Source organism: Neltuma alba, unplaced genomic scaffold (genome assembly GCF_004799145.2).
Source record: "Neltuma alba isolate B1F8T4 unplaced genomic scaffold, ASM479914v2 tig00000468_pilon, whole genome shotgun sequence".
In the NCBI taxonomy this organism is placed as follows: Eukaryota; Viridiplantae; Streptophyta; class Magnoliopsida; order Fabales; family Fabaceae; genus Neltuma; species Neltuma alba.
In genome coordinates this window covers 139,919-163,414 of record NW_021632065.1, presented here as the reverse complement: position 1 = coordinate 163,414, position 23,496 = coordinate 139,919, and the positions used below count along the sequence as shown (strand labels likewise).

Here is a 23,496-nt window from a genome sequence, read left to right as displayed (position 1 = left end):
TTTATTGTCCATTTGATGACTGGCCACCATTAAATGTGAATTTGAGAATTAAAGTTTGTCTTGATAAAAGAGATTTTAATTAAGCTCTTAGATTAAGTAATATGGGATTGGATGATAATCTAATTTGTGATTAGGATAAAAATATACCTAATTACCCCATATAATTATTGATGAGTGAGACTAAATTGTTTAGCCTCTTAGGTAATTGTATGAGACATTACATAATTAATTTAAGAGAGGGTTATAAGTAGACCGACAGGCACTTGTAGCTAATTGAACTCTAGATTAACAAAATTGATGTTAAGTTAATCAATTCAATGAAACAAGGTTTAAAAAGCTAGTAAGGGATTAGTGACTCTAGGTTGTTCTTTTTAATATTTGTCTAGTTAATTTGAGAAAGCTTTGTTTTGTTTATTTTTAATTTCTTTCTACCCAATTTCATGAATTTTGATTTACTCAACTTAAACAAAAAGAAGATTTTTATTACCTAATCACTAATTAATTGAGTTCTCTGTGGGATCGATCTTGATTTGCCACTTTCTTTTTTTTATAACCCACACACTTATGGTGCATCTTAATATTTGGTAGCATCAAAATCCTTGCTAGAACCTTTCAACCAAGTCAACAAGTTTTATTATACAATTCAAAGCTCAAACTTTTTCCTGGGAAGCTAAAGTCTAGGTGGTCTGGTCCATTCACTATGGTGAGAATTCATGGCCGCAGGGTTGTAGAGCTAGAAGGAAAAGATGAAAAGAAATTTCAAGTCAATGGTTCAAAGGTTAAAGCATTATTGGGGTAGCTCGGTTGATCGTCAAACTGTCACCTTGCCCTTATCAGAAGACTCTTAAGCAAATGAAGAATTAGGTTGAAGATTATAAACCAAGCGTTACTTGGGAGGCAACCCAAGCTTTGAACTTTTCTTTTACATTTTTTCTTGTTTTTTATTCTATTTTAGTAGTTTTATGTTTGATCTCGATTTTTGTAGGCATGAAGGATTCTTCCTAAAAGTTTAGATCCTTGAAAGAAGAATGGCTGTGTTTAAACATTACATCTAGGGAAGTACACCTAAACCTAATCTCAATAAAGTTAAACTCTACTCCTTAAGCCTTAACTGTGCCAGTATCATTGTTTCTAGATAAGCAAGTGCCTCCAATATGAATTTGAATGATATTGAGGCCTGATTGTTGTGTTGTTTTTTTATTGTTTACTTATGTTTTGTTTGTTATTATGATTATGTTTTTATGTGGTCTTATTTTCTTCTGTTTAGCGATTGTGGTCTAGTAGGTTATAAGTGTTTCTAGTTGTTTCAAGGGTTTTTATGCTGGTTTTGTAATAAGCACTATGGCGTGTTCCTTCAGGAGCCATAGTGGATTGTTTTGTTGAGGGCACCATCTCTGTAATAGGCACCACAGCTGTTACACACATACGCCGCAGCAACTTTTCTTCTTGTTGTGGATCCCGTTTCTGTAATAAGTACCGCGATGTGTATCTTCATAAGCTGCAACGGTCACTTTTGTTAACCCTATTTTAGCCTCTGTCTTAAGTGCCACAACGTACAAAATCTTTAGCTCTTTGTAATAACCACCGCAGTGTATTGCAATATGAGTTGCGGCTTTGGCCTTTTCACTAGCATCATCCTAGTTCAGTCCGAGGCACTGTGGTGTGAGATCTTAGGCGCCGTGGTGTGCTCTTGATTTCTTAAGCTTAATTTTTTTCTGTTTTCAGCTGCTGCCCATAAATATTTTCATATTTCCCTCCTTAACCCTATATATCTAGTCGATTTTTGGGTCTAATTCCTTCCTCCTAATTTAAAACCCTAACCTTTTTGTCTTTTTACTCCTTCAATTTACATATTTTCCCCTTTCCTTTATCCAACACACCCCCAGATTTATGGTTTTACTCTCTCCTTCTCCCCTTTCGATTTTACTCTCTCCTTCTCCCACTCTTTTTCATTCTCCCACTCTCTCACTGTTGACCCTATCTCCCCCTCCTTCTCTCATAGTCGTCGCCATCCTCTCCACCTCTAGTGGCACCAGCGTCCATCCTCTGGTTGATTGTCCTTCTACCTCTATCGTCTACCCATCTTTCTTTCAAAGGTATTTTCTTTCTTTCTTTCTTTTAATTTGGTTAGTTTATTTCTTTTTAAGTAGGGAAGTGTGATCTGGGGAGATGTATTGTAGTTTAGAGTGAAGTTGGACCAGTAGATAGCGGGAGTTTGATTTTTTGAGGTTGATTGTGGTTAGGTTTGGGGGTTAATGTTGAGAATGCTTTTAAAGTCAAATTTCTATAAAATACCTTCTGTATTATTTGAAAGAGAAATTGTACTACTTTCAATTGTGAAAAAGCCTATGACTTGGAACATAGATAATAGTTGTGAAGATTCTCAAATGAAACTTCGAGATTGCCCAAGTTGTGTTCTAAAATTGACACTCAATTTGAAGTGTTGTTCTTTTTGAAAATGAGTTGACTGAAATGCCAAATTGTTATCTTTCAATATGAGTACTTAGGCAGGATCTTTTGAAATTAGTTTGAATAGGAATCTACTAATGGATGCCTATCTTTGAAACCCTTTCTCAAAACTTTTATGCAACTCTGTTTGGATTAAAATTAGAGAAGTAGATTTGAGTTTCAGGGTAAGCATGAACTGATGGTGGAGTAGAGTTGAGTAATGGTGAGAGTGTGCTTTTAGGATTTCTTAAGGATTACATAGCTTCAACTTTTGATCTCAATCTTTAATCTAAGTTCAGGGGAGAGCTTTTTTTTCTTAGGATAGCTTAGTTGTCTTTCTCTTTTGTTTTGTGGTTGTGGTGTTTTGTTTACTTAGTTTTTATGTGGTGTGCTCTCTTCATTTGTGCAGGAAAACAAACAAATGGCCCCAAAAAAGAAAACCCGAGCCAACATTAGTTTCGACCCTACCACTTAGAGTTTGGACCTCCTCTATGAGAAATTAGACAGAGAGATACACCACATGAGGGCATAGATAGAGGTGTATGGAGGAGCTATTGGTTCAAATTGCTCAGAAGCTGGAAATTGAAGTACCAGATGTTGAAAACACAAGTACCAAGGCTCAGGGTGAAGAAGAGTTGAATGAGGAGGAGGATGAAGTTAAGGCTTCTAGCGGCGGTGTTAATGAAGATAAAGACATGGCCGTAGATCTACTTGATAAGGATGATACAGACTAAGGGGGTAAGTAGACAGGGGATGAGGATGACTAGCTGGGGCCATTTGTTGTTGTTGCTGCTACATGTTTATTTTGCTTCATTTTGTTGTGACTGTTGTTGCCTAGCTTTGTGTTACTTGTTTAATTGTATTGTTGAAAGGCTACTGATGGCCTGGATTGCTAGTTACTTTGGTACAGGATAATTAATTATGAACTGCAAATGTGAATGCCTATATATAAGCTAATGATAGCTTATTCTTGACAAATGATATATGTTGGTTCTATTTTGTGCATATTCTGCTAAACTGACTTGTCTAACCTGTGTGAATAGCTCATATCTGTACAAGTGCAGGTACACTAATTTTTGATCTCTCATACACTAAATCTTTTGATTTTTGTGTTTTAGCACATGAAGAAGACCTCCGTATAATTTGTTGACAGTGAGGACACTGTCCCTTTACAGTTTAGGGGATGTGGAGGTGATTTTTGAATGACATAGATCACTATAACACTTTTTGATGAGCTTGAAGCAATTTTTTTTTTGGCAAATTATGGTTGATTTGTTAGAATTTTGATGTAAAACTCGAGTTGAGCATGTTTAATGTTTTTAAATATAGATTGGACTAATGAATGATTTGTTCGAGTGCTTGTGGTCCAATGATATGAATGAGTTGTTTAGTTAGTATTCCTTGTTGAAAGTTTGGTCAATAGCAATTATGGATGATTCATTTCTCTAAAGCATGTTTCTTAGTAGTTTGAGTCAAAAATGATGCACTTGTAGAGTCATAAGTGTTTTGAATGCATTCAACTAGAGAATTAAGTGCAAATCTATTTATATGTTTGTTTTCAACTCCATGATTTTAGAAACTTGATCCAGATCTGCTCAAAGTTTATAAATCACTTTACATGATTTTAAAAAATGATCAGGGTATTCTTTCAATGCGATTGTACCTTTCAAGCTGACTCTAATGGAATATTATGTGCTTTGCACCCATTTTGGAGCTTGGAAAAACCATGAAAATTTTCATTTGAACACATAACCATTTCCTAAGCCACTTAGCTTGAAAAACCATGAACTATCTTGCTTTGAGATTAAATGAACTCATTTAATGGAGACAGTTAGTTTTGATTATGAGAAGAGGAAGTATTGATTGTGGAGTTTGACAATTGTCAGGTCAAAGAAACAAAACTAAAAAAAAAAAAAGAATTTCAACAGGGCTCGGCAATGAGAAGAGATTAAACTTGGTTTTGACTTGAGAAAGCTTCATCAATATTTGTGAACTTTGGGCTAACTTAACTTATTATTAAACACTAAATGAGAAGTTACTAATCAAGTTTTATGAAGTACAATAGTGAAAAATAACCCTAGATCCTTATTTGTTTCAAAGTCAAATTTATTTTCTTTCAAGTTTAATCTTTGTTTTCAAAGTACATTAAACAACTTTATTTAGAATAATTATTTCACTTAACCTAATCAAGGGCACAATTATAATTTTTAACTCGTTTGGTCTTAGTCTCTGTGGGAGCTATACTTTTTATACTACTTGCGACTCGTTTGCTTGCAATTAAGCTAATCGGCGAACAAAAGATTACAGTTTGCACCTTCGATATGCTCTTGTAAACATTCAGTTTGCCAATTCCAAAAAAAAAACATACAAAAGGGAAAAAAATGGCATTGATGCGTTAAAATTGAGTCAGTGAAAAAAGAAGAAGCTCATTTTTAAAAATTTTTTTAACTTTTTTAAAAAAAAAAGAGAGATATGTGTTAATATCAAAATTTGTAAGTAACATTAGTTTACTATTTGGAAACCTTGTAAAGCACTTTAAAAAATTACTTTTAAATGAATTAAGACAAAACTCATCTTACGTAATTTTTTCTAATAACATAAAATTATTTCTGAAAAGCTAATCCAAGTGCTTTCATTTAATTGACGTTGGCTATCTTTTATAGTCTGTCTAGTGTATATGCGGAAATTAAAATGGAGAGGAGAAGAAATTTTAATAAGCTTGATTTTTAAAAAAAATTGAGAAGTGGGGTTAAAAAATTTTAACTAGTTTTATTACTTTTTTATCTCACAATTTTTATTAAAATTTTATAACCCAACTTCTTCAAATTTTGTTAAAATCAAACTCATTAAAATTTATTCTCCGCTCTAATTTCTGCATACCAAACATATTTAAGAGGAACATTGCATCAAATAGTTCACAATACTCGGTACTCAAGGGAAAGTAGATTGAAGGCAAAACGCATTTTGACCCTGGCAATTATAAACAATAAACATTTGAATATGAAATAAATAATTGTATAAAGCCACAGCTGAATCGACCTTTTATTAAGGGACTGTTTGGATTACTGGAAGCACTTTTTCGCAAATTGAAACAAACTTCTCCATATATTTACTTTGTACACTATAAAGTCACTTTTAAAACTATGATTTTATTTCCATTCAAACACCCCTTAAGTCTAATAATCTTATAAATTATGTTATGATGTTATCTTTATATGTGTGTTGCCTAATAGGAATACTCCTAGTATAATAATTTAAATGAAATCTTTTATAAGTATTAACTTCTTCTAAACCAAAAAATAGTCACTTGCAGTATATAATTGAAATAAAGTCCTTAATTTGTCACTTTGGGGTTACTCTAAAAATTAACTGAATTAATGCAATATAGTGCACAATCCAGGTCATATTCACTTTGAGGAGCTGAAAACGAGATTAAATCTTAGTAAATAAATGCAAGTAAAATAAGCTATATAAAAATTAAAAAAAATAATAAAGATGAATGAAATGAAAATGAAACACGCGAGTAAATAATGATAATAATCAATCATCCAATTTAACAATGCAAGCAATCCTCACTCCAGTAGATGCGAAAGTTAAAACAATAAATTAATAATTATAATTAAGCTTTTAATCCAACAACTGAGCCACTTCAAATTGCCACAAAATATTTTTCAAAATCCTAGCTTACTAATTACAATCAAAATAGTAAAATGGGATTAAAGATGCTAAAAACCAATACTTAATTAGAACTTTTAAATCCAAAACAACAGAATTAAAGCTAGCAAGAGACAATATGATCTAAGATTCCTAACTGCCTTAAAAAATTACAATATATTAACTCCAAAATCAATACAAATGTCATAATCACAGCATTATAATTGAAATTAAAACTATAAACAGCCCAATATCAAATGCTAAACAGTAATCCAGCCACAATAATCTCCAAAAATAAGCAGATTAAACAATACAAATTTTTCAATAATCAAAATAACTATCCTAAGACCTAGGAATTGTTAAACAATTATTGAACAGGAAATTAAAGTAACTAAAATTTCCCTTTGATGATCTGAGCTCCTGTCATTGTTGTTGAATTAGAGAATTATGAAACTCTAGCCACGATTAGCCATGAAAAATGCTGCCACAGCAATCAACCACATCGAAGATGATGATGAAATTTGATGGGGAATCAGACAGAGTTCGCCGGTGGTGATCCCCTGGTCACGCCTCTGCTGATTCCAGACAGAGGAGAAGAAGAAGATGAAGACGATGGTGATGATGGAAGCTCCTGCCACGCTGTCGCTAGCCCTGGTCGTCGTCACTCTTTGCGGCGTCACTCACTAGTTCGCTATTTCTTTTCTTTTTCTTGCCGTCAACTCCCCTCTTTGCTTGCCCACGAAGAAGGTGGTGCACGGTGTGTATTAGGGCAGGGAACAAAAGCGTTTTGCTCCCTTTTTTATTATTATTTTTTTCTTTTCTTTTTTTTAATTTTTAAATCTTCCAAAAATATGCAATCAAAATTTAAGAATAAGGTAGCGTTAATTGTCCTTAAAAATTAATTATTCACAATTAAATCAAAATATGATAATCTTGCCTCTATAAAATAATAATTCAAAATAAAACATATTAAATCAATTAAGGTCAAAAGGACTAATTAAGTTGACAAAATCCATGTAAAAGATATCAAAATATAAAAATAATTGAGTTTGTCAATAATATTATGTACCTCTGACCGATCCTAAATATAAGATCTAGAGTTTATTTGTATCTGTGGTTGATAAGTATTTTATAAGCACTTTCAAATAAGTCGAGACAATTGTTTTTCACATATCCATAAATAAAAGTTGCTTACAAGTCATTCTAACAAACTCCTAATTTGTAGTCCAAATTATATTATAAATTAGATCTTATACTTAGATTTCGGAAGTAGTTGTAGTAAATCAGTATCTTGCTTAGTAATAAGTTCCTCCGCTTGGCTTCACATTCTTTTTCCTTTCTCTTTCTTTGTCCTTAATCCCGCGCACGTGATTCTGCTGATCTCCTATAGTCTCTTAGTTGTGTGTGTGTGTGTGTGTGTGTGTTTCCGGAAGCTCCTTTCTTTTATTGCATTCTTTGTCCACTCGAATATCCAGTCATCACTTCAAGTTCATCATATAGCAGGTGAAACAATCTCTTCCCCTGCTTTTTAATTTCTTGCTTCATTTCCTCTCCAATTTGACATATTTAATAATGACCCTGTCTTTTTTGATCCTGTCAAAATTAATCAAGTTATATATGAGATGATAGATAAAAATAATGGGAATAATGTCGCCAAATTTTTATAAGCAATGTGAATTTGTGACTATTTCTTTATATGATTATATGATTGATTAAAAAAGAATTAAATGATTTTTTTTAATTTTGTACGGAAAATATTGATTGCGGATTTTTGAGCGTGATAACTGATTTTTTTTTAATGCGTTACTTAAAATTTCTAAATTATGAATTTTTAATATTTATTGATAATGTTATATATTTCAGGAGACTGATGGAAGAAAAGATGAAAAAACGGGAGGATTGCCCACTTGATGGGTCCACTGACAGGCACAACTATCCTGCAGTCCGAGGAAGAACAGGAACTTGGACTGCTGGAAATCTTATCCTAGGTATATTTTATTTTCTCTTAAAATTTTTAATCTTTTAAGTTTATTTTTATTTTAATTTTAGTCTGTTTTAAATTATAGATTTTGATTTGAAGGAACTAAAATCAAAATTTATACAAAATTGAAAGACTAAAGATTATATTAATCTTTTTTAAAATAAAATTACTATGGAAATATACTTTATACTTTAGGGGAAAAACCATTCCGAATTATTGGATGGGGGGGAGATTTTTAATAAATACTCCCTCCAATCATATTTATTGAAATATTTATGACTCTTTTTTAAAATTGCCTTCTTAGCTTAAATAGTACCTTTTCCATCCCCCTCCAATGAACTACAATAGTTAAAGAGTAATTCTCAAAAGTTGCAAAAAAAATTATTTTTTTACCAGAAAAAATTATATTTAATTAATTTTAAGTAATTTCTTTAATGATATCAGAAAGTAGGTAACAAGATTTTATTTAAAAAATAAACAACTTACTTATCATATTTTGTTCAAAATATAAAAAAATATTTTCGAGGGTATATCAAGTACATTTGGTTGTATAAAAAAAAAATCAAGTACATTTGGTCATTTGTTATAACATAATAAAAAGAAAAACAAAAAAAAAGTCAATCTCATTCACCAAACCCACCACCTTCTTGAATTCTTAGTATTAGAATATTGGGAAGAAATTCTGAGATTAATAATGAATATATTACTATATAATATAAAATCTATAAATTGCGAATAAAGCAATATTCATCCTCAAACTTCATGCAATATGTATGGACAACATCTAACTATAGATTAAACTTGACGAAGTTCTTTTTTTACCTTAGTTGATTAACCCAAGAATATGGAGGGATGAAAAAATTTTAATGAATTCAATTTAAAAAATTAGAGAAGTCAGGTTGTAAAATTTTAATTAAAAAAAATATGTAACATAAAATAATAAGAAAAATTAATTAAAAATTTTTAATCTCAATTCTTCAATTTTTTAAAATAGAATTCACTAAAAAAATTTCTCCATTTTTCTCGTACGAAACAAACCCATGCAAGGAATGTAATCTCAAAATAACTTAATAAAAATTTTCAAAGCAGCAAATGACAACAAGATTGATGATACTCACTTGTCATTATTATTTTTTAGTTTTTTTTTTTTTGCCAACCTCATGCAACTTTTGTATATTATAATACACACACATAATTTGTTGTCTGACTTTTGTTATTCTTTTCTGTACTAACATTTTAATTTTTTATTTTACAAAATTAATTTTCAACATAAGATAAACAAATATTTTAGTTAAACATAGGAAATAGCATATAATACATTATAAAATTTCAAGATTTGAACCGTTAGTAGTCTTTTGTTTTTTTTTTTTTTTTGAGCTGAAAGTTAGTAGTCTTTTGTTAAAAAACCGTTTTGTAGTGAAGAACTATGCATGTATACACTCACATAATTATTAGTTTAAAGTCTTATGAGTATATGCTTTTAAGAGCTAAATTATATACTCTTCCGGTCTCAAATATAAAACCCATTTTTTAATACAACTTGCACTATAAAATAGGTCTTATATTTAGGACCGGAGGAGTATCTTATATAACTAATATGAAAAATTATATTTTTGTCGTCATAACTTCAATCAAACTGTAAATTAATTTTTATAGTTTGAAAATTTATAATTAATTCTCTGACAATGTAGATAACGTTTTGATTTATTTATTTTATAATTATGTTTTATCCTGAAATTTTCTCATATTTTTTTAGTTAATTCTTTGTAATCATTATAAAATTCAAACAAAGACATCCTCCTAAACATTATCACAGAAAGATTATCGCCCGGTCATTCCCGACTCAACCCAAATTAGTCGGTGTTCAAAGAAGAAAATTATACAAATTACATTGAAGAGATGGAGGCAAATTAAAAGTTAAAACCCACTTTGCGAGTTCTTTTTCTTTGAATCCAATATTCATAATTAATAATCCTCTAGTCATTAGTGTGGAACCTATTTGTTGAGTTGATCTTGATCCTAAATATAAGACTTATTTTTTATATTATCAGTTTTTCTTAAATTACCCATATTGATATTAAGGATGATGATTATGGTATTTAGTAGAAAACATATCATATTTTTTATCATTAACTAACTTACCTAAATTTTTTAATCTAATTAAATTAGTTAATTAGGTCTTATATTAAAGACTGAAGGAGTACTTTAATTGAAGAAATGGAATAATATCATCTTACAAAGATTATTTATTTTTACACACACAATCACCGCTTATTATAAAAATACAATCATGAATCTTGTATGAACACTGAAATCTGGTCGCACAAATATAACTTAGAACACTCTCCAACAACTACCATTTGGTAAATAAGAGAGAGAAGGGGAGAGTAGTTAGATTCACATGTTTTGGAGATCCCTCCATCTCTCTAGAAACCCTATAGTATGATAATTACTCCTTCAGTTAACATTTAGAAGTCACATTTTGATAATTACAATATTGACAAAGCAAGTTAGTTAAATAAATACAAATTCCTGATGATCATCTCTCTCATTACTATACTATGTCACCAATATTCATACCAAGGGCTTTATTAGAAAAATATATACCCTCTCCAATTCTAAACATATGAACTAGATAACTAATGTATAAATATTAAGAAAATTAGGTAAATGTCAATGGTTTTATAACCTAGTGGCATGTAAGTTCTCTAGAAAATAAGAAGTTGTGTGTTTAATTCCATTTGTAATATCATGCTGTTAGTGCTTGTATGCTCCTTTAATTTAAAGTGGAGGTCTTACCTTTAGGATAAAGTAATTCACTGAATTAGCTCCTACATTCAGGACGAGAGAAAAAGATTACTGAAATAATTGATAACGTCCAGCTGTTGTGTGAAGCAGTGAATCATGGGCTAGCCACGTTGGCATTTTATGGGGTAGCAGTGAATCTGGTGCTGTTTCTGACGAGGGTTATGGGACAAGACAACGCAGACGCAGCTAACAGCGTTAGCCAGTGGACAGGAACTGTCTACATGTGTTCTCTTGTTGGAGCCTTTCTCAGTGACTCTTACTGGGGAAGGTATACAACTTGTGTGGTCTTCCAAGCCATCTTTGTTCTTGTAAGTACTTTGGATCTCTTTTCCTTTGAACCATCTATTGGTATCTCTCTGTGTGTGTACTATATTAAGGAGAATCTTTAATTTTATTCACATAATTTTGTTCTAATAAAATTTTATATATATACACACACACATGACAGGGTTTGGGGCTACTATCACTCACATCCTACATGTTTTTACTAAAACCTAGGGGTTGTGGAGATGAACACTTTAATTGTGGATCTCATTTGCCATATCACAAAGCTTTTTTCTACCTCTCAATATACCTAATAGCCCTAGGATATGGAGGATACGAACCCAACATTGCCACGTTTGGTGCAGATCAGTTTGATGAAGGAAACCCAGAAGAAGGACACTCGAGGACAGAATTTTTCAGCTACTTCTACTTTGCTCTCAATATTGGATCGCTCTTCTCCGACACAGTATTGGGTTACTTTGAGAATGAAGCTATGTGGACTCTAGGGTTTTGGGCCTCAACAGGATCTGCTAGTCTTGCTTTGATCTTGTTCCTTTATGGCACTACGAGGTACAGGTACTTTAAACCAGGTGGAAATCCTATTCCTAGATTTTGTCAAGTCCTTGTTGCAGCAACAAGAAAATGGAAGGTCAAGGTTGTATCTGGGGAAGACAATCTTTTTGAAGTTGAAGAATGTTCTAATGAAGGAAGAAAGATATTGCACACTGGAGGATTTAGGTAAGTTGATCTCATTATTTTAGTTATTCATGAATTAAAGGTGTAAATCTGCCCTAAAAATTTTTGCTCAAGAGTAATGTTATTCCAGAAGTATCTATGGGTTCAATATCCCTTGGAAGTTCCAAGGTGTAGCAATGTTGCTTACCCCATTAACAAATTAAACTTGATCGTTAACATTTTGAATAGGGTGATGTCGCTTCATTCTAACAATTCTGGGACAACTTTAGACCAAAAAAGTTCCGAGACAATATTGCTCCTGAGTATAAACTTCTGAGACAACTTTCACACTAACCCATTATTCATCACTAGTATTTCGCACAAATATAAATATATAAACACATGCATTCACGTGCAAGCGTACATATATACACACTTCTCAAGGATATATTGATCTCATTTTTATTACAGAACTTGAAATCACCAAATTAAAGGCTTCTGATATTTGAATATATCAATGTATTTTAGCCACATTTTTATTTCCATGATCTTATTATACTTACTATATCTCATCAGATTCTTGGATAAAGCAGCGTTACCTGAAGAGTTCAGCAAGATGGGCAAAGATAACTTTAATAATCCGTGGCATCTTTGCACTGTGACTCAAGTAGAGGAAGTGAAATGCATACTAAGACTAATCCCAATTTGGCTATGCACCATATTATACTCAGTTGTTTTCACTCAAATGTCATCACTATTTGTAGAACAAGGTGCTGCAATGGACACCTACCAAATTTCATCTTTCAAAATTCCTCCAGCAAGCATGTCTATATTCAATATTCTAAGCGCCTTGGCTTTCATCTTCTTTTACCAGCAAGTTCTTAACCCTTTCATTGCCCAAACAATGAACAACAAAGGACTCACAGAGCTTCAAAGGATGGGAATAGGGCTCATCATAGCAATGATGGCCATGGTTTCAGCAGGAGTGGTAGAGCATTTGAGGTTAAAAAATGCTAGAGATGAAGAATCAAGTGCACTGAGCATCTTTTGGCAGACACCACAGTATGTACTTATAGGAGCTTCAGAGGTATTTATGTATGTTGGTCAATTAGAGTTCTTCAATGGGCAGGCACCTGATGGATTAAGGAGCTTTGGAAGTGCACTTTACATGACCTCAATGGCACTAGGAAACTATGTAAGTAGTTTGATTGTTGCTATTGTTGTGAAGATTTCTCAGAGAGGTGAGAGCCTAGGATGGATCCCTGGAAATCTTGACAAGGGACATTTGGACAAGTTCTATTTTCTTTTGGCAGTATTGGTTGTAGCAAACCTTGCAATTTACATTGCTTGTGCTAAGTGGTATGAACCTATTAAATTTGAAGAGAGGAATGAAGAAGAAGACAATAGCAAAATCATCAACTTAGAGCCTAGGGTTTAAGGATTTTGAATTGCATATGATAAGTTAGGCATTGCCCACCTTTTAAGATTAAATAATGATGTATTAAATGGAAAAAAAATTCCGTATTGAATTCGTTTATTGTATATTAGGGTGCTTTGTGTGAAATAATAGGACGCGTTGGGATCTCTATTTGGAGGGGAAAACGTGTCTAGGAAATTGTGAAATGCAAGTTGAAGAGTTATTTGGAGAGAGATGCTTTTGGCGTTTTTTCCATCTAGCTTTTGCAGCAAAAGCTTGGCGCGGTGGAAAGCTAGAAAATATTGTGATGAGCGGTGGAGACACCAATCTGCCATTACTAACATTTAATGCTAAAAAATGCTCACTTTTTACCAGAGAAAAATGATTTCAACAAGGAGTTCCAAATTTGTGCACCCATGGCTATTTTTATTTTTAAAATTTTAATTTTAAAATTATAAAATTTTTATTTTATATTCATATTTATCCATTAAATATATTTAATTAACTAAAATGAATTTTCAAAATTTTCCAAACAATAAATTTTTTATTTAGAAAATATTTAAATCAAGTTACTCATATCAATTGTGTTAACTTCTCCAATTATACATGGTATGTGTTCTATTTATTTTATGCGGGTATATAATTAAATAATAATCTTTAAGGACAAGACATATGGCCATATATGATTGAAAAATTTGACATAATAAATAACAGAACTTGATATAAGTATTGCCATTCTAATTTTAATAATTTTCTAAGAATTAACACATTGTTTACACATAATATATAAATAATTTATATAAATTATTTAATAAAATCCATGTAAATTTGTTTTTCTATTAATTATCCAAATAAGTTTTAGTTTGGCAAACTAACTTTTTTATCAAGTCAATCCAAACATAAATCATATTAAATTGAATTACTTTTATCTTACCTTATGTTTACAAAAAGCTACTGGTACTCATAGTTGTTACTTATTGCATTTTGAGGTTATGTGGGCTTTTTGCAGTGGATTGAGTTAGTTGGGACCTGATATGGTATGCCTACCTATTTATACGCATTATATGATTTGGGATTTCTAAATAGGTGTTAATTTTGGACTTGTGTTTGTGTTAGTTTAATTTATAAATGTTTTATAAGAGGTTTTCTTTGTTTTTTTACCACAATAAATATTTTTGCATTGAATTTGATTCTTTATTACCATGATAAAATGTTTCATTCTCTTTATAAAAAGTTAACCGTATAGTTTGACCTTGTTTGAAATTTGACAATATAGGCTTCAAAGTTCCCTACCAAATGTCATTGTTTAGTTTAGTATTGATACCCATATTTATATTATTTTCTTGTGAAACGTTTTATTATGTTTGGATTAGTTGTTTAGAAATGCTTTTACGAAAGGCCAAGCAAAACTCATTTCATGTACTTATTTTTTATATCATAAAATTATTTTTAAAAAACTAATCCAAACACTTCCCAAGAGGTTCCATAAATAGAGAGAGAGAGAGACCTCTTCTTTTGTTATAAAGACCAAACACTAATCTGTTTGGTTCGATGAATGATAGAAAATATAATAAAATGTAATGTGTGGGAATGTAATGTAATGCAATAGTGATTACTATAAGTTTGTTTGGGATACCATTAGGAATGGGGTAATAAAATATATCTTTTACATTTACTTAATTACAAATAAAATTAAAAAAAAAAAAAAAAGACAAAAATATCAGCTTTAAAAAAAAAAAAAAGCCTTCCTCGTGCGTCTTGTACTTCTTCCTCATCGTCAGCCAGCTGTTGGTAATCAGGGTGAAGCAGTGGAGATGGAGGAGAAGGGTCCACTCATATATCATCTACTCCAATTCGTTTAGTATAGTTCTAGCAAGGATATTTTAGGAATGAGAACACTTATTTATTATAAATAACTAACTTAACTTACTTTTTTAATCTCCTCAAATAAGTCAACTAGGTCTTATAATTAGGACCGGAGGTAGTAAAACCCAACCAAATAATTAAAACACATTTTTGCATTAGAATTATATGTAATTCTCATTCTTATCATCCAACCAAACGGGCTAAAGACTTATTTGGAGCCGTTTATATTAAGTACTTATAAACATGTTAACATAAGTTGAGATAATACTCTTATTATATACTACCTCCGGTACTTAATATAGGACCCCATTTGACTTTTTGTTTGGTTCTAATTATAAGATCCCAATCCATTTTGTCTATCATATTTATGCATTTTTTTTCAAGATAGTCCTTCTAATAATGATAGTTCTAGCCAATATACTTAATTAGCAAAGATATTTTAGGAATGACAAAACTTATTTATTACAAATAACTAACTTAATTCACTTCCTTAATCTCCTCAAATAAGTCAATTGGGTCTTATAATTAGGACCGGAAGTAGTATTTGCTTGTATTTTATAAATGATGATTTTTTTATTTCAAATACAGAAGTACTACGTTGGGGGAGTAGAAGAGTATATGAAGCTATCCGTTCTGGAAGATATTTTTTCATAGAGATTTTTCTGTGCACGTTTCTTTTTTGGAGAAAAGGATATTTGTTTGCGTTCTGTCACTTCTGTGACAGTGCATCATTCCCACATTTAACAAAACGCTGCGTTTGGTAATGAAGAAGCCAAACCGCACTTCAGTCTCATCCTCTTTCACGCCGTTCTGTGATTCTCACCGAGCATCTACTCTCCCGCCTTCATTCGCGTTCTCTCTCTCGATCGAGAGACTTTTTGCAGGTCACCGGCATTTTCATCTCTCCTTTTCTGTAAGTTTATTTCTCACTTCATCTACGTTATCCCTCTTAATCTCTCTTACGGTGCTCTGTCTCTCAGCTTGCTTCCCCTCCCTCAGTTGAGGCGTGAGGGGTTCAATATTGGCGGGCGAGTGGAGGCTTAACAGAAAAAACACTCTTAACTTGGCGCAATGGCTGTAACTTCGCCTGCAATGTCTACTTCACTTTTTCAATCAGCTTTCTGTTCCTCCTTCACTTCCCGTTCTTTTCTTACCCATAAACATTTTGCTCCGACTGATCGTTGCCCTGATGTCTCACTACGAAACAGGATCGTAAGTCACCCTTAATGCCATCTTTTTATTCAGTTCATGATTTTTCTTTTTCAATCATCCTGTTGCTTCATTTCCTTGTAGCTCCGATTGTCTTATGTTATATGTTACTTTCTCAGAGGTGTAATATTGTTGAGCCATTGAAGTTTGAGAATGGGAGGCCAATTGATGTAACACTCAATGGGGGAAATGCGATTCCCAGTTTCTTGACACCAAATCCTCGTGTTCAGGATTCAATTTATAAAAATGACACTCGACTCCGGATTTTTTCAGGCACGGCAAATCCAGCTCTTGCGCAGGTCAGCTTGATGTTTCAATCTTTTTCCCCCTTCCCTTTCTTTGGTTTGCCTCTTACTCGCACGACATGATTTGTAGCCCTGTTGAACAATTTTTTTTCCCAAAAAGTTGAGGGAGTCTCGACTTTGCCCATTTGGATAAATAACTTAAAAAGATACGATTTAAAAAATATCTTTGAGTGCTGTAAACCGGTTTAAACTTAAGTTTGTGTAATTCACAGTTAACTAATAGAAGCATCGTAAGTGCTCCCAATAAATTTATACCAACGCATGAAATGATTAATTAGTACCTGCTGAAGCTGATAAACTCTAATGATCTTCTAATAAGCCCATTCAAATGGGACCGCTTACTTTTTTAACTGCATTTGTGAACATGTTTTGGTTGATTACTTTTGAACTCTAGCTAGTATTATATGACAGACTATTTGGTATGCGAAGTGCCTAATGCATGTTTGTGTATTAAATAGGAAATTGCCTGCTACATGGGCCTGGAGCTTGGAAAAATAAAAATAAAGCGTTTTGCTGACGGTGAGATATATGTTCAGCTACAAGAGAGTGTCAGAGGATGTGACGTGTTTCTTGTGCAGCCCACATGTCCTCCTGCTAATGAGAATCTTATGGAGCTTCTTATAATGATTGATGCTTGTAGGAGGGCTTCAGCTAAAAATATTACTGCAGTCATTCCATATTTTGGATATGCTAGGGCTGATAGAAAGGTTAGTTTGTGCATTTAGAAATTTGAACTCATCCATTGTATTTTTATAACCAGAATGTTAAATTGGAAGATTCTCTTGCTCTCCATTTCTCCCCACCTAATCACATTTTGGGTTTCAATTTGACTGCTCTGTTTCTCCGGTGAAGTATTTCTTCCCTCTCGAACAAAGCTGGCTGAAGAGCTTTTATTTAGTTGATACTCTGCATGGGGATGTTTATTTCAACCTTTTTAAGATGTTCATAATGTATTTTCTATTTATAATTGAATTTGGTGGATATTCTTCTCATTTCCCTATTTCTATTTGTATGTTATACAAATTATTTTTCTGTTGTTTGGAGGACATTTAAGTTCTATCAGTTCTAAGAACGTTATTGGCATTTCTGTGGAATGTTACTGAAGGCCATGCTTACACTGATATTGGCAAAACTTCACCGAAAATATCATATATTTAATTTCAGTTTGGTTTGAACACTTTCTTAACCATTTTCTCAGACTCAAGGGCGTGAATCCATTGCTGCCAAGCTTGTAGCCAATTTAATTACAGAAGCAGGTGCCAATCGTGTCCTTGCTTGTGACCTTCATTCTGGGCAGTCTATGGGCTATTTTGATATTCCAGTGGATCATGTTTATGGACAGGTAAATACTACTTGGGTTATTTCCTGACTACAAAAGAACATGGATACTGAAAAACATGTGTGCTCTCTTGAATGTATACATACGCCCAAAACAAACATAAATATACATGCTTGACATTAATAATATACAAAGCCAAATTACTAAAACATCATAGCCTCTGTGTGGCAACTTGTTTGGGTAACTCGAAACTGACATTTGCGAAATGGAACATTAACCTAAAACTGCGTTTTGCAAATGGTAAAAATGTTACTTCTGGGAAATTGGTTTGGCAAAGTAGCAGCCCCCACTCACGCATATAAATTTTTTTCCCTTAATTTTCCTTCAGTGAGATATTCTTGCATATCTTATTACATAGAAATTTTCATCTGGCTTCTTGGTTTCTTCACATGGGTATCTGAAGGGAGTCGCTATATCTGATGTGTCGAGAGGGTAATCAGTTGTATTCATTTATATGACGTTGAGGGCTTTTACTCCTTTTCTCTGATTTTTTTAAGTTTTCTTGTTACTTCTTGTTCTCTTGCCCCTCTCTGCTGCTCTTTATTGCTATATTGAATAATTGGACTATGGACTGAGCTGAACTTGATATATCATAAAATTCCAAAGAAATTTGGTTGACTGACTAACCATATGTTCCTTTGTGCCAACAACAGCCGGTGATACTTGATTATCTAGCCAGCAAGACTATTTGCTCAGATGATTTGGTAGTTGTCTCACCAGATGTTGGTGGTGTTGCTAGAGCACGTGCTTTTGCAAAAAAACTATCTGATGCACCGTTAGCTATTGTGGATAAAAGGCGCCATGCACACAATGTTGCAGAGGTAGAATTCTGTCCTTGCTACTATATTTGTAAACCCCTGATATTTTCTTTCTTTTGGGCAAAAAGCCATTAACGGGGATATTTCATATTAAGCATAAATTATAGCATTATCTGTTTGGAGGATGCCATAACATAGCATGATATGTTTAAGTCTCACATTGAGTAGTATGTGATGGACTATGAGGTACTTAAGTGGATTGGTTTTCACCTCTAACAAAATTTTTTTTTTTTTCGTGTCCTCCCCCACTCCACTACGGTGCCCATTACATATACTTTGTTTCTTTCCATTCTTCTCCTAACATATATTGATATGTTTAAAAAGTATAACAATTATATCACTGTTTAGCTGGCTTGCTTTATCTTTGTAGATATATGAATAATTTAGAATACCTTTTGTACTCTTCTTTCCGTTTCTTTTTCTTTTTTCCCACTTTCAGTTTATATGAATTAAATTAGCAGACCAATAGGACATTTGGTGTCAGATGAACTGCAGAATTACTTGAGATGTTGGGAATTTTTTAATGATTGTACTCTTGGACATGATTGGAGCATGGTGCTAAGATAATTTCTTCTGGATATTTATGACCTGCAAGATTTTAATGTGATATATAACAGAGGTTTTTTTTTTTTTAATTTTTAAATTATTTTGATTTCTTTGCTTTTGTTTTAGGAGTTATGGATCTCCCTGCAATTTCTTTGTTTTTAAGAGATGACCGAAAGTAACATTTGTTTTTTTCCTCCCCTTGGAATTCATGATGAAGGTTCTAATTTGACACTCTTCCTTATGTCCTCTGATTAAGCTGAATCTCATCTTGCAGGTGATGAATTTGATAGGAGATGTGAAAGGAAAAGTAGCAGTTATGGTAGATGATATGATTGATACTGCTGGTGAGTTTATACTTTAGCTTTGACTATTGGGTTGAATTTCGTTAAGTTGTACTGTATTGTATATGATAATTATTTTGTTGTTGTTGTTACAGGGACTATTTCCAAGGGTGCAGCTCTATTGCATCAAGAGGGCGCAAGAGAAGTCTATGCTTGTAGTACACATGCTGTATTCAGGTATATTTATCTTCATGTTTCATATCTCATATGTATAAGCGGCAATCATATAAGAGCTTCTGCAGGTAGAGCCAATCTTCATTTTATATAATTGGTACATGTATACAGAATATATACATATATATTTTGAAGAGAATTGTCCTACTGAAAATTGGACTCTGTAATATACAGAATCCTGAATAAATGAACTATGCAAGGAAGAATATTGAGGCATGGAAATACCTCCGACAAAATTTTTCTTGCTAAAATGTCCTTCCAAACTTTGATTTGAGAGTGATAACCGAGCCTTACAGAAACAAAAGGGATCGTAAATTCATATCACTGAGAAGTGCTTCTCCAGAGTCCAGACCCCTACGAGTAGCCGTGAGTAGCACATCCATCCGTTCCGATGGAAACCATATTTACCAGGAAACATAAGTTTCTTGAGGAAAATGCCCCCGTCATTTTCCTATGAAATTAATGTTTTAGGCCACCATTTTTCCTAAACCTAAACGTCCTTTTTAGTTGGTGATCCTTTCTCATTTCTGTGATAGGACCCAAAAGTCTTTCATGATCACTCTCTAACCTTTAGCTACGTTCAATGGATCCAAAAAAACGTTATGCAGTCACCTGAAGGAAAGAAAGTACCCTTTGAATTATTCAAATGCATGGGATCCCAAAAAGATATTGTAACATTTGGGTTGCCTCCTAAATGCATGCCTAGATAAATGGCATGCCACTGAAGAACCTGCCAAACCACTGGGGAGGCAAAATATGAAGACCCTCATCAGGCTGATGCGTGATCATTTCTCAGTAGTGAGGGTATAAACTCGATGTAGAGTGGTAGTTAGAAGAAGGAAAAGAGAGAGAGAAAGAGATGGGGAGATAGGGAGAGAAGAGGCAGTAGGAGAGAAACAGAGGGATAGAGACGAGACAGATGCTCCGACTGAAATTCACATTAACCCTGAGTTCTGAGTTTCTCTTACAATTTGTTTGTAAACTCCTAATGACTCCTAACGGCTATTAACTAACTAACTAACAACTAACATATAAATTAATTCACAATTTATACATCAAAATTTCACTGCTGTGCTATGTTTCTAATTGGTGTACTTGGTTGGAGTAATACACGAATTATTATGGACTGGGTCCCGCCTCTGGATTAATGAATTTCTTGGGCCGCTTGATGTTATGTATGCTAATACCTTTTTCTTATTTGATTTCATCAACAGAGTGGATCTCTATGTACTTGTTATATTTTTACTTCGCAAATTTTTCTTAATATTGCTCAGAATTTTTGTTTTTAGAATTATTGATAATTAATGAATAAAGGATGTATGATAACAAAAGCCAAACTGCTGATCGTTTACTAAGGTTTGCGTAGTTTTCATTCTAGTTAATCGATATGAAGCGGCTATGCTTATGATGCATCATTGATGCCTGTGCAGTCCTCCTGCTATAGAAAGATTATCAAGTGGCGTGTTTCAGGAAGTTATCATAACAAATACAATCCCAGTGGCTGAGAAGAACTATTTCCCTCAATTAACAGTCTTGTCAGTAGCAAACCTTCTGGGGGAAACTATATGGCGTGTTCATGATGACTGCTCAGTAAGCATCCTGAATTGATGGAGTTTTTTTATATGATTTTTGTTTATTGCTTTCATTAATTGAAAACATCTCTACCTGTGCTTGCGTGCATGTTCATGGTATGTTTATGAGTGCATGTCTATATGTCTCTGCACGCGTGCTTCGCAATACCCGGGCATTGATGTGTGCACATGCATCTGTGTTCTTTTGGGTCGATGAGGCTAGTGTGCTTGAGTTGATGTGTTCACATGAAGTTAGGGTTGTTGAAATTATCTGTGCGCACATGAAGCTAGTGTGCTTGAGTTGATGTTTCAACTTCCGTTTGACGTTTAATTGTTAGCATTATTAGTTTAATCATGATTAATCTAGACCAATTTTAGTTCCATTGGTTTGTTGGATGGGGTTATCATAAGTAGATTTATTTCGCAACTTCCTGTTTTCCCTATAATTTCTTACTTTATCAGGGTGGAATTGAGCCTTATTCCAATTTGGGCATTGATTGATGCTCGTTCTAGCTTATGACGTTGCGGTAACTACCGAAGACTCTAGATGGAATTTGTGGAAAAAGCTGTTCTTAGTCTGTAGAGTTGTTCCGTGGGTATAAGCGGTCCTGTAGATGCGGGAAAAAAAAATTTGTAGTCTAACATTCATAATGGGAAGTCTTACGTGATTCCCTTATTTTTGGTGAATTTTAACTCTGAACAGTTTATGATACTTGGTCATATTGTTCTGTTATATTTCCATATTCTTTCGTATTTTGTTGAATCATTGTCAATTAAGCAAGGATTAATACAATTGCTGGTCTCTCAAATTTGTTCCTATTTTGATTTTGATAAAATTGGTCTCCTAAATTATTTTTTATTTAAAACATTAATCTTTATAATTTAATAAAAATCTAGATCATTTTGTTCTTTAAAGGAGCAAAATCCATAGTTTGCTTGAAAGACAAAATTTTATTGATCCTTTTAGACAAATTTTTATGTCCTATTTCCTTTTACCGTTACTCAATGTGAATCGAAAGTAAATATTCAGTATTGTTGCTGTAAACATTATTGAATGTTGAGAAATGGCATGAATGAAATGGAGAAACTATGTCTTTTAACCACGAAAGACCTTAAACCCCCCGGGGGGGATGAGCAAGCCGCAAGCTATAGGGTGCCAAGGTGAGGAAGAGCTTTCCCCCCAAGAGAGAGGTTATCGTAGGTCCTTCTCTGTGTCCCTAAAAGCCTAGGATAAATTATTATTGGTTTTTAGTTAGTATTACTTCTAATCTTTGATATAAGAATTAGTTGACTAATTTGAGTAAATTAAAAAAAAATTATTAAGTTAGTTATTTGTGACAAATATAAGTTGAATTTCTTAGAATATTTTTATTAATTATGTGTTTTAATTAGAACTATCATTTAATAAAATTTTTAACTTGTGTAATTATTATAAAGACTATTTTGAAAAAAAAGAGAATAAAAATAAAAAACAAAGTGAATTGAGATTTTATATTTAGTATCAAATTGAAATTTGAATTAGTTTTTATATTAAGAACCGGTGTAACACTTACTTTAACTATATCATAATGGTTAATTAATTAGCTGTTGAACCACTAAGCCAAGTTTGATCCTAAGACAAAAGAATATTTTTCTTAAACTCTATTAAAACTTCTAAACAGGTTGATCTGGTATCAAGAACGAGATTTTCAAAAGACTTTTTCAAATAACTCATAGAACGATATGTTCAGTGGTTCAAACATCCCATTATTTTTCTGACTTAAATATCGATGAGCTAATAATATTTGATGTCACAGTAATAGCTGAACATTTATCCACCATCATACAGTCATCAGACGTCATGGCACTTACCTGCTGGCAACATAGCCATCGCTTTCTCTTTACAGAGGTATATACAGCCTATAAATACTTTACATAATTACATATAATTATATAAAAAAAGTATAGCCTCACATGGTTATCAAAATATAACTAGAAGTAAAACATACAAAATAAACTTGATGACTAACAAATTTACTTCTCTAGCTTCCCAACTTTCTTGATTCTTAGCAAATACCATGCTCTTGCCCTTTGAGTCATT

At 32.8% G+C, this 23,496-nt stretch overlaps 2 protein-coding genes across 5 annotated transcripts; both read left to right on the top strand.

The window, feature by feature from the left end:
- Window positions 1–7,972: 7,972 nt before the first annotated feature.
- On the top strand, window positions 7,973–13,268 carry LOC114739577 (protein NRT1/ PTR FAMILY 7.3-like). Its single transcript, XM_028927662.1, has 4 exons — window positions 7,973–8,090; window positions 10,982–11,199; window positions 11,340–11,893; window positions 12,407–13,268. The coding sequence occupies exons 1-4, from the start codon at window positions 7,973–7,975 to the stop codon at window positions 13,266–13,268; spliced, it is 1,752 nt and encodes a 583-aa protein (XP_028783495.1).
- Window positions 13,269–15,906: 2,638 nt separating this feature from the next.
- LOC114739474 (ribose-phosphate pyrophosphokinase 1) lies at window positions 15,907–22,511 on the top strand. Of its 4 annotated transcripts, none has more exons than XM_028927540.1 (10): window positions 15,907–15,997; window positions 16,094–16,325; window positions 16,442–16,621; window positions 17,086–17,334; window positions 17,826–17,969; window positions 18,620–18,787; window positions 19,605–19,674; window positions 19,767–19,848; window positions 21,276–21,435; window positions 21,879–22,225. In XM_028927540.1, the coding sequence occupies exons 2-10, from the start codon at window positions 16,185–16,187 to the stop codon at window positions 21,915–21,917; spliced, it is 1,233 nt and encodes a 410-aa protein (XP_028783373.1). In that variant the 5' UTR covers window positions 15,907–15,997; window positions 16,094–16,184; the 3' UTR covers window positions 21,918–22,225. The 4 variants fall into 4 exon arrangements, with proteins under 4 accessions (XP_028783373.1, XP_028783380.1, XP_028783388.1 ...); XM_028927547.1 differs by lacking the exon at window positions 21,879–22,225 and adding an exon at window positions 22,435–22,511 and having other exon boundaries at window positions 15,913–16,026; XM_028927555.1 differs by having other exon boundaries at window positions 15,914–16,026; window positions 21,930–22,225.
- Window positions 22,512–23,496: the final 985 nt, after the last annotated feature.